At 36.4% G+C, this 15004-nt stretch overlaps 1 protein-coding gene across 1 annotated transcript in view; it reads right to left on the reverse strand.

Annotated features, from left to right (window-relative positions):
- Positions 1–15004, reverse strand: part of PTH2R (parathyroid hormone 2 receptor) — an 85288-nt gene that overhangs the window by 43993 nt on the left and 26291 nt on the right. Inside the window, exons 2-4 of the mRNA XM_039240661.1 lie at positions 14037–14139; positions 6607–6717; positions 6374–6495 (exon numbers count right to left, since the gene is read on the reverse strand). Coding sequence (XP_039096592.1) covers positions 6374–6495; positions 6607–6717; positions 14037–14139 — 336 coding nt within the window. The remainder of the gene's footprint in view (positions 1–6373; positions 6496–6606; positions 6718–14036; positions 14140–15004) is intronic.

The following is a 15004-nucleotide window of genomic DNA, read 5'->3' on the forward strand; positions in this document are numbered from 1 at the left end:
TTGTAGAATTCCATTTTGATGTCTCTTTTTGTGGTAGGTATTATTGTGTACTGTTTAATGTGGAACCTTTGATTACTGAATGGTTACCTTTCTTCCTTTCTAATTATGCACTGAAAGCTATAAAAAAAAAAAGCTCTGTTTTCACTGTTTCCCCCAATTTTTGATATATTCAGCTTTGATAATTATTCAGTTCACACTTTTGCCATGGGTCACATATTTCCAACACATATTGTCAACTGTCTACATATTTTATTTTAATTGAATTCAATTAATTCTTTTGTGTCGAGAAAATATACTCTGTATGATTTTCATCTCGAGATTTGTTGACACTTGAACTTTTGGTGTGTAATTTAAAAGAATGTGAATTTTGTAGTGTTTGGCTATTGTGTTCTATAAATGTCATTTTAATCAAATTGTTTTAAATATATGCTATGGAAGTTTTTACCTAATTGTTTTACCAATTACTGAGAGAATGGTATTTTTATAAATTCCAATATGATGGGATTTGATCATGTCTCCCTTTAGCTTTGACAATTTTTGCTTTATGAAGCCCCTAGATGCATGCATATTTAGGACTGTTATTTCCTCCTGGTAAGTGGGTTATTTTATCACTCTGATATGTCCCTCCATGTTGGCATTACTGTCTTCAAGTCTACCTACTCACACCAACTCTTTTATGCCTAATGTATGCACTGCATATAATTTATCTACCCTTTTGATATCAACAAATCTATTATCTTCACATTCATCTGTATCTTTCTATTTAGAGTACATTTCTTGAAGACTATATATAATTAGGAGAAATTTTATTACCCATTCTGCCTTTTAAGTAACTGTTTACTTCATTTACATTGAATATAATCATTGCTAGGGGTGGGTTTAATAATAACACATTGGTGCTTGCATTCTGGATGTCCTATCTCCTCTTTGTTCCGCTGTACCTACTTCCTTACCTTCTATTTGGGGAGGGGAGAGGGTCCAATCAAGTATTTCTTAATATTGTACTTGTGTTACTTTTTAGCAGTTATGCATCCCGAACTTATCAGAACCTACATTACATAATATTGAACTATTTCACAAACTAATATACTCAATTTTGCTTCCCAGAATACATCCCTTTTAGATTCTGTCTACATAATTTATAAACCCTAATAAGAAACCATTTGTTTGCTTTAAGCAGTCAATAGACTTTTAAATGAATTAAATTATAGACACAGATATAAAGATTAGATATAAAATAGCAATGAGGATAAGAATAGAGTTTTATTTATTGTTTTAGTCTGTCATTTAAAATTTTTTTTTTAGGGGTGCCTGGGTGGCTTAGTCGGTTAAGCGTCCAACTTTCGCTTAGGTCATGATCCCGCGGTTCGTGGGTTCGAGCCCCGCGTCGGGCTCTGTGCTGACTGCCAGCTCAGAGCCTGGAGCCTGTTTCAGTCTGTGACTCCCTCTCTCTCTGACCCTCCCCTGCTCACGCTGTCTCTCTCTCTCTCCTAGAAATAAATAAAACATTGAAAATAAATAAATAATTTTTTTTAAATGTTTATTTTTGAGAGAGAAAGACAGATCACAAGTGGGGGAGGGGCAGGGCGAGGGAAACATAGAATCTGAAGCAGGTTCCAGCTGAGCTGTCAGCACAGAGCCCTACACAAGGCTCTAACTCATGAGCTGTGAGATCATGACCTGAACCAAAGTCAGACACCCAACCAACTGAGCCACCCAAGTGCCCCTTCTCTGTCATTCTCATCCACATATATACCCATTCTGGTACTTCTCATTCCTTCCTACTAATCTATGCTCCCATCTGATAAAGTTCTCTTTACCCTAAAGGACTTTCTTGAATATTTCCTATACTGAAGGTATGACAAAGATTCTTTCATTTTGTTTTATCTGAAATGTATCATTTTTTTACCTTCAACCTAATATATAGGATCACTTTAAAGATGTCATCCCACTGTATTCTGGCCTCCACTCTTTCTGACTAAAAGGCAGGCATCTTTTATATTGCTGTTCCCTTGGATATAATATGCCCTTTTTCTTTCTGCTTTTAAGATTTTATTTTTTTTTAATTTATTTATTTATTTTGAGAGAGAGAGAGAGAGAGAGAGAGAGCAAGCAGAGGAGGACCAGAAAGAGAGGGGAGAGAGAGAATTCCAAGCAGGCTCCACACTGTCAGCACAAAGCTCGATGAGAAGCTCAAAGTAACTAACCCATGAGATCATGACCTGAGCTGAAATCAAGAGCCTGAGGCTTAACCTGCTGAGCCACCCAGGCTCCCCTAAGGGCATCGATCCTTTACCATGCTGTATCCAGTGTGCTGTTGACCTTATCAAATGAATTCATTTTTGAATTGAATATTTCCATTTTAGAATTTCCTTTTTGTTATTTTTTTCAGTTTTTATTTCTCTGATTTTCCCAACTGTTTTATGTACCTTTGTCATTCACTAAATCATCTAACATATTTGCAATAGTTATTATTAAGTACTCATCTGCAAATTCCAACATCTGGATCATCCGGATTTTTTTTCCTGCTGTTATTCTTGCTACAGATTTCGGATCCTTGCCTTATAATTTTGTGTTACATTCCAGGCCCTTTAGTAAAAGAATAGTAGGGACTAAAGTCTATGATGTTAACAGCCTGAAAAGGGCAGGCCTCTTCCTCTGTCAGTCTTCTGGGGTCGGGAGGCTGGGTTACCCTGTTGTTAAGCTGAGTTGAGCTCTGTTGTAGTTTTTTGTTTTATTTTTGGGGGGATTCCTTTTATCTTAGTTTTAGGTTTTGAGAGCAGAACCAGCACGCCTTCAGCAGACCCGGAGATCTTAGCACCAGCAGCCTCTAGCGGCCATGAGGTGGATTTTAGCCCACTTGACAGTTTCCAAGCCATAGAACTTTTGTTGGTATTTGAATCATCCGTCAGCTTTTTGAGTTGCGAGGGCTCTTGCTTTGCTCTCCTGCCCTTCCCTGGCATTTGGGCTGTACAATCATGCATCTAGTGAAGGCCCCACGGGCCTCAAGGCACATCTCTCAGCTCCTCTGTTCTGTCCCATGCCTTGGCCACCTGCTGCCTCCCATTCTGAGAGCCCTACACACCTCGTGGGGAATGTTTCTCAGCTCCCTCTGTGCTACCCACAGCCGTTGGCACAGGGCCTCCACACACTCAGTGAAGCCCCGTGGGAAACATGTTGGTAGGTGATAGCTCACTGTGAATGGCGCTCACTTCTTGGAAATCTAAGCTCTCATGCCAACTCTTGTCTGTGAAAAGTTGGTTTCAAAGCCTGGCTCTTCTTTTTGTCCCCTGTGATGGCGTGGTTGTTCCTCTTCTGCTACAAACCCAGGGATAAATAGCAGTCACAGGTCTCCTCTCTTATATAGGAAGGGCTTGCCCACTTCTAGAATTAGGATCATTTAGAGTTCTTGGCATCCTCAGCTCATGGTGAGTTATTACAAATTTCCAATTTTGCATCTTATTCAATCTCTTCCTATTGTCACAACTTCCTATATCTTAACTGGAAGCAAAAGATTTTGCCTCTTATTCCTTTGTAAAAATGTTTACTACATTTTATTATCAGTGAATAAAATACTAAAACTTTGTATAGAAAATATTTGGATAATGTGTAAAATACAAAAGATGGGGGAAAAAATCTCCTGAATTCCTGCCAACCAAAAACAAGCATTGTATTTTGTGTATTTCTTTCCATTCTGTCTCTATGAAGCATTTTCTATTGTTTTGAACATCAAATTCTTAATATACATTCAACTTTATTACTTGATTCTTTTTTCTGTTAACTGTATAACAAAGGAACTTCCTAAGACCAAAAACTCTTTACAAAAAAATTTATATAAGCTTATTTAACCTTCTCTGGAAGGTGCTTCACTGAAAACTTATATTCTTCAGAATACTCACTATAATAATTAGTGGTTCAAGGAACATTTTGTCCGTTCAATTCCCCCCAGTCCAAATCTTTTACTTGAATCTTAGAAGTAACATTAGTAGATCAAAGGTTATGACCACTTTGAAGTTTTTTTCATATATTTTGCCACATTGCTTTCCAGAAGTTCATTTAGCCTTTAGATATGGTAATTTTTAGAGTATACTACTATTTTAAATACAATACTCTCAAAGATTATGGCCTATCAGAAGAGTTCCTTCCTATCTTTTTACTAATAGTAAGTGTCTCATTTTGTTAAGCCAACAATAAGGAAATTATTTAAGGAACAAAACAATAGATGTGTAAAATATCTTCAATTTATTTCCCCCAATAAAGATATTTATTCTCAATGCACACTCTTTTGTTTATTTGTTGTTCCTTATACAAAAGCTCTCCTTCTAACCATTAAGAATTAATGACATAAATAAGTAATATCACTTTGCTCTAGAGTATATCGAAACTTCAGGACATATCCAGTTTTCTTAGTAGGGGATATTTAGTATTCTTAAGTTTTCTCAAATTATTGTGTAAGGGTTGTAAGCAATATAAAACACTTTATATTTTTAATTAAGGAAATATAATATGCTAACAAAATTCATCAAATCTTTGAGTTATTTTTTTAAGTTTATGTTTTATTTATTTTGAGAGAGAGAGCAAGCAGGGAGGGACAGAGAGAGAGGGAGACAGAATCCCAAGCAGGCTCCCCATTGTCAGTTTAGAGCCTGATGCAGGGCTTGAACTCATGAACAATGAGATCACGCTCTGAGCCAAAATCAAGAGTTGGATGCTTAACTGACTGAGCCACCCAGGCACTCCTCAATTAATTTTTAGATCATTTTCACATGAACTAGTACATAGTTGGGTGTATTACTATCCTAGGCTACTTTGATTATTGGAATACACAGTAATCACAAAGAGTGGTTCTAAGATTAGAGTTCAGTGTAAATAAAACCATGATTTAACTGAATAACTGTTTAAAAGTCATGGAAGACTTGCATCATCATTTAATGCACAAATAAATTCATCACAATAAATACTGTTTACTTCTGTCAATGAAATTAAAATTATTTTGAAGCATTTTATATGAACTCATTGTTAGTTTCAGCTCCATAGTGGAATCCATCATCTTCTCACATTGAGTAACGTCAGCAATGAAATATAAAGCTGAAGGTCTTTCAACAACTTACTAGAGAGTTCATTAAGGTGGTAGCACTTTAGGTCAGAAAAGAAGAAAGCTAAGAAAGGAATTTCTATTAGTGCGAAATCAAAGACATCGTCAACTCACCACTTCTCTTCCTGCTCTCCCTGTTCACCCCCCACACTGACTAAAAAAAAAAATTAAGCATTAGGAAAAAGGTCTAATGCTGGCAGTTCATGTATTGGAGACTGTTCTCAGGTCCCCATAGAAATCATTTATACATCCATTTATCATATTCACTCCTAACATCATATGCATATACAACAAGAATTTTACTTATGTGGGTTGAGTGATGGGAATTAAACATGATTTTTAAAGCCTATGTGTCACGTAAAAGTGATTATCTAGAAGTTTCCAAAGTTTATATATAATAGCTATACCGCAAACAGTACTGATGAGAAATTTGGAGATCAGGATTCCACTTTAGATCCCATCATCAGCGAGCTGGGTCACGCTAACACCCCAAATCTCTGCTTCTGAGCTGACTCGTGTAAAATTAAGGTGTCATCTGGAAGACTTATAGATGCCCCTTGCTGCTCCTTAATTCTACAACTCTAATCTTACAAATACTAATGAAATCACCTATGGTTAATCTTATGAAATGAAAAATATATCTTTTAAATACAAATCTCCTTCAGGAATATAGAGTGAAATGAGAAGGAGTCATACACAGGTAACAAAAAGGAAATCATGAATCCTGTTGCTGAATACCTATCTCAATTTTTATGTATAATATAATGTAATATAGCATAGTACAATATAATATAAACATAATGTACACACACTGACACATATTTATTAGTATATATGCCTATATCTCAGCCAGACAACACTAACCTAAAGTAAATACAGAATGTTTCAGGTCCCACACCTTTCCTTAACCAGATATCTAAAAGATTCTAACCTTGCTTTTATCTTTTATAATCTTTATGTCCCAGAATAAAATGATTTTTACATATAGTAGTTGACAATCAAGAACTGCATAAAAATATTCTGTTTTCCCTTAGGGGTTTGCAAATACAAAATATATCATTACGTTTCCTTTTTTTTTTTAAGTTTATTTATTTTGATAGGGTGGGAAGGGGCAGACAGAGAGGGTGAAAGAGAAAGGATCCCAAGCACACTGACGGTGCAGGGGCCAGACGCAGGGCTCAAACTCACAAACCATGAGACCACAACCTGAGCCGAAATCAAGAGTCAGATGCTTAACCAACTGAGCCATCCAGGCATCCCCCCCCCCAATATCATTACCTTTCCTGTGCTGATATCTGGCTGCAGAAAACGAAGGCACTCTGAATAATTAGCCCATGTTTTATTTAGACTGTACATAAAATCCCACGTCCCATTGGGGTTACAGTGTCGGAAAGCAACTCCTGTAAAGACATGAAGGAAAACACTGAGATTGCCCAGTTCCCTTGGCATCCATTGCGGGGGAGGGGAGTACATTTCCATTCCAAAATAACCATTGCAGAAAAACTCAATACCTTTATGATTGAAGTCATAAATATAAGGAGGGCATGGCACAGCCAATAGTTTCCCCACTGTTCCTCTGGGCCAACAAATGAGTCCATCCCATTCTGGGAAACAATTTCCCTCTAATCAAGGAAAAAATTAAAAAGCAAATAAACAAAAATGTAATTGGAACCAGATATTAAATGCACTCAAAATACCTGCAGCAAAATGTAAAACAAATTAGTAGTTGTGCAAACAAGAATGGCATAGATGTGATGCAAATACCCTAAGGTACAACCACCAGCTTCCTTAAAGGGCCATTAGTAAGAACACTTGATTTGCATAAATTAAACATATTTTAGTGATTCCACAATATATGAGTTATAGCAATTAATACAGAAGAAACATTGGAATTCATTGTGAAAAACCTCTGTAGTAAATTCTATGATAGTTATAGCTACATTGTTTTACTCTAAATTTTTTTAAAAAACTGATGTTAAAAAATATATATGAAACAGATTGAGCTTCACAGATACGCTCCAAGATTTGGGTTTGCCTTTTTACCAGTGATCCTTTTTTTCTTTTTTACCAATAATTCTAGAAATTTGTTTAAGTCTAACACTTATCTCTTTCTTTAAATGCACTCACAAAATTTACTCTCCTCAAGAATCAAGTATAAAGATACAGAGTCGGGGGGACTGAATGGACAAAGTACATCCAGAGTGCAACCACTTCTCACAACCTCCATTGCCACACCTGTGGTCTATGCTTGTCAGGCCATGATATTTCCATTTTAAAACTTGGAAATTCCTGGGGCACCTGGGTGACTCAGTCAGTTAAGCATCCAACTCTTGATTTTGGTTCAGGTCATGATCTCACAGTTCATGAGACCAAGTTCTAGGTCAGTCTCTGTGCTTACAACGAGGAGCCTGTTTGGGATTCTCTCTCTCCCTCTTTTTCTGCCCCCCTTCCCCATCTCTCTCTCTCTCAAAATAAATAAATAAACTTAACAAAATAAAATAAAATGAAATTTGGAGACTCCAACTTTCTCTTTTCAGTGCTATAATTACCCATGATGCAATATAACCACGTTAGTGAAGTCAAACTGAGATCAATAATATTTGGAGTTTTGTTTTTAACTACTTGAATCATTTTATAACTAGGTAGTTGCATTTCCATTTCCATTTATTTCACAGACGTGAGGAAAATGTTTATTTTCTTTCTATTACAAAATGTTTTTCATAAATAAAGCAGAGAACATTATATATATACATCACCTAGAAATGACACTTGCTAATAATTTACCATATTTATTTCATGTAATTTATTTTTCTCTGTGGTATTTTAAAGGAAATTGCAGACAGCGTAATAGCTAATATTTTAATATGAATCTCTCAACTTAAGTAGAATTTAACAATGGAAATTTCTTAAATTAACTAGTGAATTCAAAGTGCCATTTTAGTTTTTTACACATAAATTGAAGACACTTTTCATTGAAGTGTATATCTGGCTTCCAGATTCCATTCTTCCTCTCCTTTCACTTATTCACACAACAGGCCCAAATCTCCCCCAAAGGCTTCCCATCTCACTCCCAGCAAAAGCCAAGTCCTTATAATGTTCGAAAGCCCCTGCAAGCTCCCAGTATTTATTTATCGCAGCCAAGGTCCTCCTGCCCTCCTTCCACTTCAATTCCCCCATGGCCTCACCACTTATCCCCCTCTGTCCCACAGACTTTTACTCACATGGTCACTCCTGAGTAACTTTTCCCCATTTAGAATTACATTTAACACACTCCTTTTTCCCTTTCCTGCTCTATTTTTACCTGAGCTTTCATTGCTTTCCAATATTAAGTGTTATTTTATTATTGGTTTCTGAAACCACAGGGACCCTGAAGGCAGGGAATTCTGTCTTTGCTCCCTGCATTAGCCACCCGGCACCGGACCGGCACTTGACAATGTCAGTCAATGCCAACACTCTGTGTTCTTCAGGACCCCTCTCCATCATCTGTGTGGGAACTTCCAAGAAGAGAACATATCTTCCATTTCAAAATGAGATTACTCTCAATGAGTGCTGTATTCATTTTTCTATTGCTACCAAAATAAATTACCACAAGGGTAATGGCTTCAAATAACCCAAACTTATTATCTCACTATTTCTTTATGTCAGAAATCCAGTGAGTACACCTAGGACTGAGTTTCCCCCTTCCTTTCTGGCTGTCAAGTTCTAGAAGTCACCTGCATTCCTTGGTCATGACCCCCTTCCTCCATCTTCAAAGTCAAGAGGCAGGTCAAACTCTTCTCACATTTCAAGTATCTCCTCCATTCTCCTTCTCCCTTACTGATGTGCCCACCTTCTTCTGCCACTTTGAAGAACCATGAGATTACATTGAACACATCCAGATAATCCAGGATAATCTCCTTATTTGGGGGGACCCTTATTCTGCTACCACAGGTACTATCCATTATAACCCTCTCAATTTTTTAGTTATCAATTCCACTAACTGTAGCTGAGAAATTTTGTTCTAGCTAATGTTGATGATGTCAGGTTGTTTGTTCAGTTTTGAAGAGTCATGCAAACACTGATCTGTACAGAAAAGAATCCAGCATAAACCTGAAATTAACTTCTTAGTGTCCTCCATAGCACATGGAAACGAATAACTTGATTTGCTTTGGGGATTGATGAAGCAAAAAGAAAAAGAAAATGTCTTCCCTCGCCCACACTCTTTCTATAGAAGAGAAAGTTTTCTTGGAAACAGCCTCACCTTGCTCACATAATCAAAGCCTGGGCTTTACATAACACAAGTAAACCAGGAACCCATCGCACTGGCTCCTACTTCTGAGGCACAGTTTCCCCAGCTTCTTTTCCCCATTACCTGCATTTTGTTCTTCTTTCTTATTTAAGCAGAGGGCAATGAATCAATCTCTTTCATCAGCTTTATCCTAAGCACTCTTCTGTATTTTGATAGCATTCCACATGGCTTCCCATCCATTCACTTGTCTTTAATAAGTCATGCATCTTTATTTATCTGGACTGTCCGATCCTTTACCAGATATCTTTTGTGCAATCTACATAAACCAGACCTGAACAAACATTCTTGTGCCTTCTCATGTTCTGGTAACTAGTTGTCCCTATAGATTGTATTCTGTGATTTTATTTGATATTTTTTAGCAAGAGTTAGTCACATTATGGAATAAAGGCTTAATATAAGTTTAAAATTCAATGACCAGTTTATTCTATAATTATGTAGCTTTTAAACTGCTATGGAGACAAATCTGTTGACATTTTCCTCACGCTCTAAAGAGGACACTTTTCTAGTTCTCTGTAAGATACCACCTGACACACATACACATATACCCCCCAAAATTCAGAAAACCAACATTCCCCAAATATAATGTTTCTGTAGATTGTGTTCATCTCTCAGGTGGCCTTTTGACAATACTAAATATTCACAAAGGTTGAAAGGATTGGGGAGGCCATAACCTCATAAAGATATTACAGAGATCTTAATTAACATCTACTCTTTCATCATGTTACATTTCATATGAGTAAATACTTTCATTAATTAGCAAGAAACTAATTAATTGTCTGATGACTCACCAATCTCCCTTTACAAATTAACACCATTAATTACATTCCTTGTAATCTTTTGTGTAGGCCAGGACAAACTATTTATTAGTGAAGCTCTTCAAACTGTGATATTTACACAGAACAATCTAAAATCTGGAGACTCTAACTTTGTCTCTTTTCAGTTCTACAGTTACCCATAACACAATATAATCACACATTTGTGAAGTCGAACTGGGACCATTAATATTTTGAGTTTTGCTTTTAACTACTTGAATCATTTTATAACTAGGTATATTTGCTTTTCCTTTTCTCTCATAGACATGAGGAAAATGTTTAATTTTTATTACAAATTTTTTTTCATAAATAAAACAGAGAATATTACATATGTACACATCACCTAGAATTGACACTTGTTCATATTTTACCATATTCATTTCATCGAATTTATTTTTCACTGTGGGTGTTTTAAAGTGAATTGCAGACAGCATAATACCTCGCTCCTAAATATTTTGATATGCATCTCTAAACTTTAAAAGAATTTAAAAATGGAAATTTTTTAAATTAGCCAGTGGATTCAAAATGTCATTCTAGTGTTTTACAGACAAATTGAAGAAATTTTGAGTCAATTTACATATAATTACACATAATCTTTCACTGAAAGGGCAATCCAAGTTTGACCAGATTTAATTCTATCCTATTTGTATGGGAAAAGTTCTCAAAGAAAGTGTCTTTTCTCTTTCCATATTTATTCATCTACATGTCTCACACCTTCAGAAATTTTAGGTGTTAAGTAAGTTTATATCCAGATCATTTATTATTTTTTTTATGTGTCACTCATGTGATATGTGACTAATTCATACTTGCTCGCCTTTGTCCATCCTATTCCCTGTGGCAGGAATGTCTTTTTACTATCCTCCTCTACACATCTAATTCCTACTCCTTTACTCTTAAGATGGGATGATTATTCCTCCAGGAAGCCTCCTCCAATCCATTCCCAATCAATCACGATCCTTTTTCACTGGTTCCGTAGTTGGGATATTTCTGTTGTTAACCTCACACACCGTACTGCAGGACGTCTACCTCCCGCGCTAGGTCATCATCTCGTGGCGCCCAGACAGAATCAGTTCATTCTTTCCAGTGCTGACCACAGAAGCAATACGCAGTGGACACGTAATATATTTGTCAAACTGTTAAAGGGACACTGAAGATGACAATGTTGGACTAGCTAGTCTCTATCTTCCAGCTCAAAACTTCATGACACTCCATAGAAAATAGCTCATTGAGCCTTCATACATAATAATCTTTACAAATCCCTTCATAGTGATGTCGCTCCTTGTTAGCAGCCCTCATGTTTGAGATCAGAATCAGTGTTCTTCACGGGTGGCATGAGTGAATCTCTTTTTTGACACTTTTAGTGTCAGAGAGCTCCTTCCTAATTCAAGGCACCTACAAAAACTGGATTAGTACAAAAACTTGCTTTCTTAAAACACAGTTTTGCTTGCTAGAAATGAATGGAATAAAGCTCAGGCCAAAAATTATCCCATAGGCTCAGGGGGCACTCCAATGGGGGCTTTACCCGGGTGGTCTCTACTGACTTGTTGGCTTAGAGCTTGGATTATGATTGTGTTCAGGTAACAAAAGATGAGCCTGAAGCCTGATGCAGTCAGGAAACCCCTGGATAAGTTCAGGATCTCCCCCAAAATGACGCCCTTAGTGAGTGAACAAGAAACAAAGCTATCCTTCAGAAAGAGATTGGCTTTTTTTACTCCTGGCTCCATTGAGAGTTAGAATAGAAAACTATTTAAAAAAAAAAAAAAAAAAAGAATAGTAAACTATGGGAAAAAGTCTCCTCTGAAAATTTCTAAGCACAAGGTCACATTCATGTGTGGCCTAAATTTAGTTTAAAATAGATGTAGGCAGGTCAATAGGTACCTCACAGAAGCAAATAGAAATTGTCTCTGGAAAAATGTGCTTTAAATGGAGACCCCAAGAGTTTTTTGTCATAAATCATTAGACACACAGGAAATTACCACCATATATGATAATACACATTGACAAGCAAAGTCTATGGATATTAGAATTATCAAATGCAGAATATAAAATATGTTTAAGAAAAAAAGAAGTTGAAAAGTTATTGAAGATAAAAAACACTATCAAAATTAAATATGAAGATTCTACAATGTGAAAAATGGATAATCAAAATTAACCTAGTAAATGGACTAAACAGCCATTAGACAAAGGTGAACAAAGAGTTAGCATACTGGAAAATATATTTGAAGAAGTTACCAAAATAACAGTAGAGAAACAAACAAACAAAAAGAAAATATATAAGACATGAAGACACAAAGAGTAGCATAAGAAGGTCCTACATTTGTCTCATTAAAGTTCCAGATGGACAGAATAGAAGAATGGGGGAGAGCAAAGTTTCAAAGACAAAATAGCAAAACATTCCCACCACTGAGTAAAGACACAGATCTTTAGCCCCCAGAAATCAAATGAATCCATACGTAGATACAGAATAAAATGGTAGAACATCAGAGTCAAATTGAAGCTCTTAAAAGGAGCCAGAGAGAAAAAGCAAACCATCAGCAAAGACCGAAAACTGATTTGTCACCATTAACGGTGGAAGCTAGGGGGAAAATGAAGTAGTATTCAGGTGCTAAAAGTAAACAATTCTCAACCAAGGGTCATATGTCCAGAAAAACTGTAGCTTTGAAGACTGAGACAAAAATAAACACCTTTTCAGACAAACACTGAGAGCATTTGCTGCAAGCAAGTTCTAACATAAAAAAATCTTGTAAGACATATTTTGGCTTGAACAAAAGTTATAATATACAATTAAAATAAAGCCATATGATTTTACTAACATAAAATTATATGACAGTAGCATACAATTTGGAAGCAATTAAAGTATTTCAAACTGCATATATTATTCAAGCAGGAGAAGCTATTGATAAACTTTAAACTTTCTTAAATATTTGGAGACTAGAATGAAGTAGATCAAACCAGACATTTCACAATAGGGCATAGCTTTAAAGACATTATCTGCTGCATTCAGAATGTTGGGAATTTAGGAAAATTCAGTAAATAGCACCTCCCTTTTTTTTAAAAAAAATCCTTAAACATATTCAGCTATTAAGGCAAGGCATTTTCCCATACAAAACATTGTAATTTTCCCACTCCTCCAAAGATTCCAATAAATAGCTTTTTCAATGGCCCCAGTGAAAACTATGAGTGACCATCAGGCCACAAGGACCACCACAAGCCACAGGTCCCATACAGCTGTGACAGTAGAGCAATCCAAGAACATCAATGCCACCACAAGCTCATCTGTAGTGTTGTAGTTCTGGTTTTTTTTAGCATCCCACTTGAGTTTGGAACTAATGGAGAAATTGCATAAAGAGTCAGGCCGATGGAAATTAAATAATCACTTCACTAAGAAGAAAAAAATCTTTTGAGAACAGGGCCTGGGTACACACAAAAGGGCCTGCTTCTTTGTTCTTCTGATATTTATACATACTACCTAAAACTGCAAGCAATACCCACCAGCAGAGCCTGTCCCTCCAAGCTTACTACCTGGTGAAGGGCAAACCAGCATGCATGCTCTCTGCAGGCAAACAGATCCCAAAGAGAGGCCTGAGAAAGGAAGTGATGTGCACGTGCTCAGAGGCTATTCTGAAATTCAGAAATCAGGCAAGTCATTCTGTCTATTGGGAGGGAAGAGCTTGTAGTGAAGGAGACAAAAAGAGCATGATTCTGCTACCATGACCTTCCGCATAGAAACACACAATGACTGATGAGGAACTCCCTACCACTAACTTAGGAGGGCAATTTGAAGTCTCTGTGAGGACTGGGGTAAGGACACAGCGAGACACAATTTTTTCAGCACCTTTACCTCCTCCCTGGGGCTGAGCTGTGATGTTGAGCTCACATTGTACTTTAGCTTTCAGTACAAGGACGATCTGCTCCTCCATGGTAATGGTGCCACCAGAATCCAGCTGTAGAAATGAACAAAATACAAACAGAAAAACATTCCCATTACATTATTTTTAAGCCATGATATAACCTTTCATCATTTACCTTCTAATACAATTGACAATTAAAGTTTTGATATCCAGCTATCTGAAACAGTCTTTTATCTGAGTCAAACTTTGCATGAGATATCTTTCACCAGATACATTGATACCCATTCCCACCTTGAAACATGCTTCTAACATACAAGTGAATAAAGAATTCTTATTGGATGAGGTCACCTAGATATGGCTTTATTTAACACCACAAATATTTATTTAAACATAAATATTTATTTATTTAATAGAGAGGAAACTCTACTATTGGAAAACCTTGTTTCAATGAAATGTATTTTAAATATGATCAAATATTCATAATTGTTCAGACCACCCATGCTTGCCACCTGAATCTGATATGTATATAAACTGTAGATCTTTATGCTGCATATCAGACTTAGTGAGAACTGAGAACTGAACACCTACATGTTCTGGAGGTGATGGACTGGTAATCCTCATATTTACCAGTAACCTTTGTTGTTCTTGCACTAACTTTAATGGGTTTGAGAACCACCATACTTGAAGATACAAGATAATGGTGAAGATCATTCTATTAGTCAAGCTTCAATAAGAGAAGCAGAACTATAAGAGATTAGGATAGATGACAGAGAAATAGAGATAGAATAAGTACTTGCTACAAGGATTTGACTAAACAGCTGTGGGAGGTGGCTAACCCGTCTCCAGAAGGCTTTTTTGTTTTGTTTGTTTTATGGTGGGGGGGATTTTTTTGTTTGGTTTGGTTTGGTTTTTGTTGTTGTTGTTGTTGTTGTTGTTGTTTTGTTTTTTGTTTTTTGGT

Source organism: Hyaena hyaena, unplaced genomic scaffold (assembly GCF_003009895.1).
Source record: "Hyaena hyaena isolate Hyena2069 unplaced genomic scaffold, ASM300989v1 scaffold_180, whole genome shotgun sequence".
Classification (NCBI taxonomy): domain Eukaryota; kingdom Metazoa; phylum Chordata; class Mammalia; order Carnivora; family Hyaenidae; genus Hyaena; species Hyaena hyaena.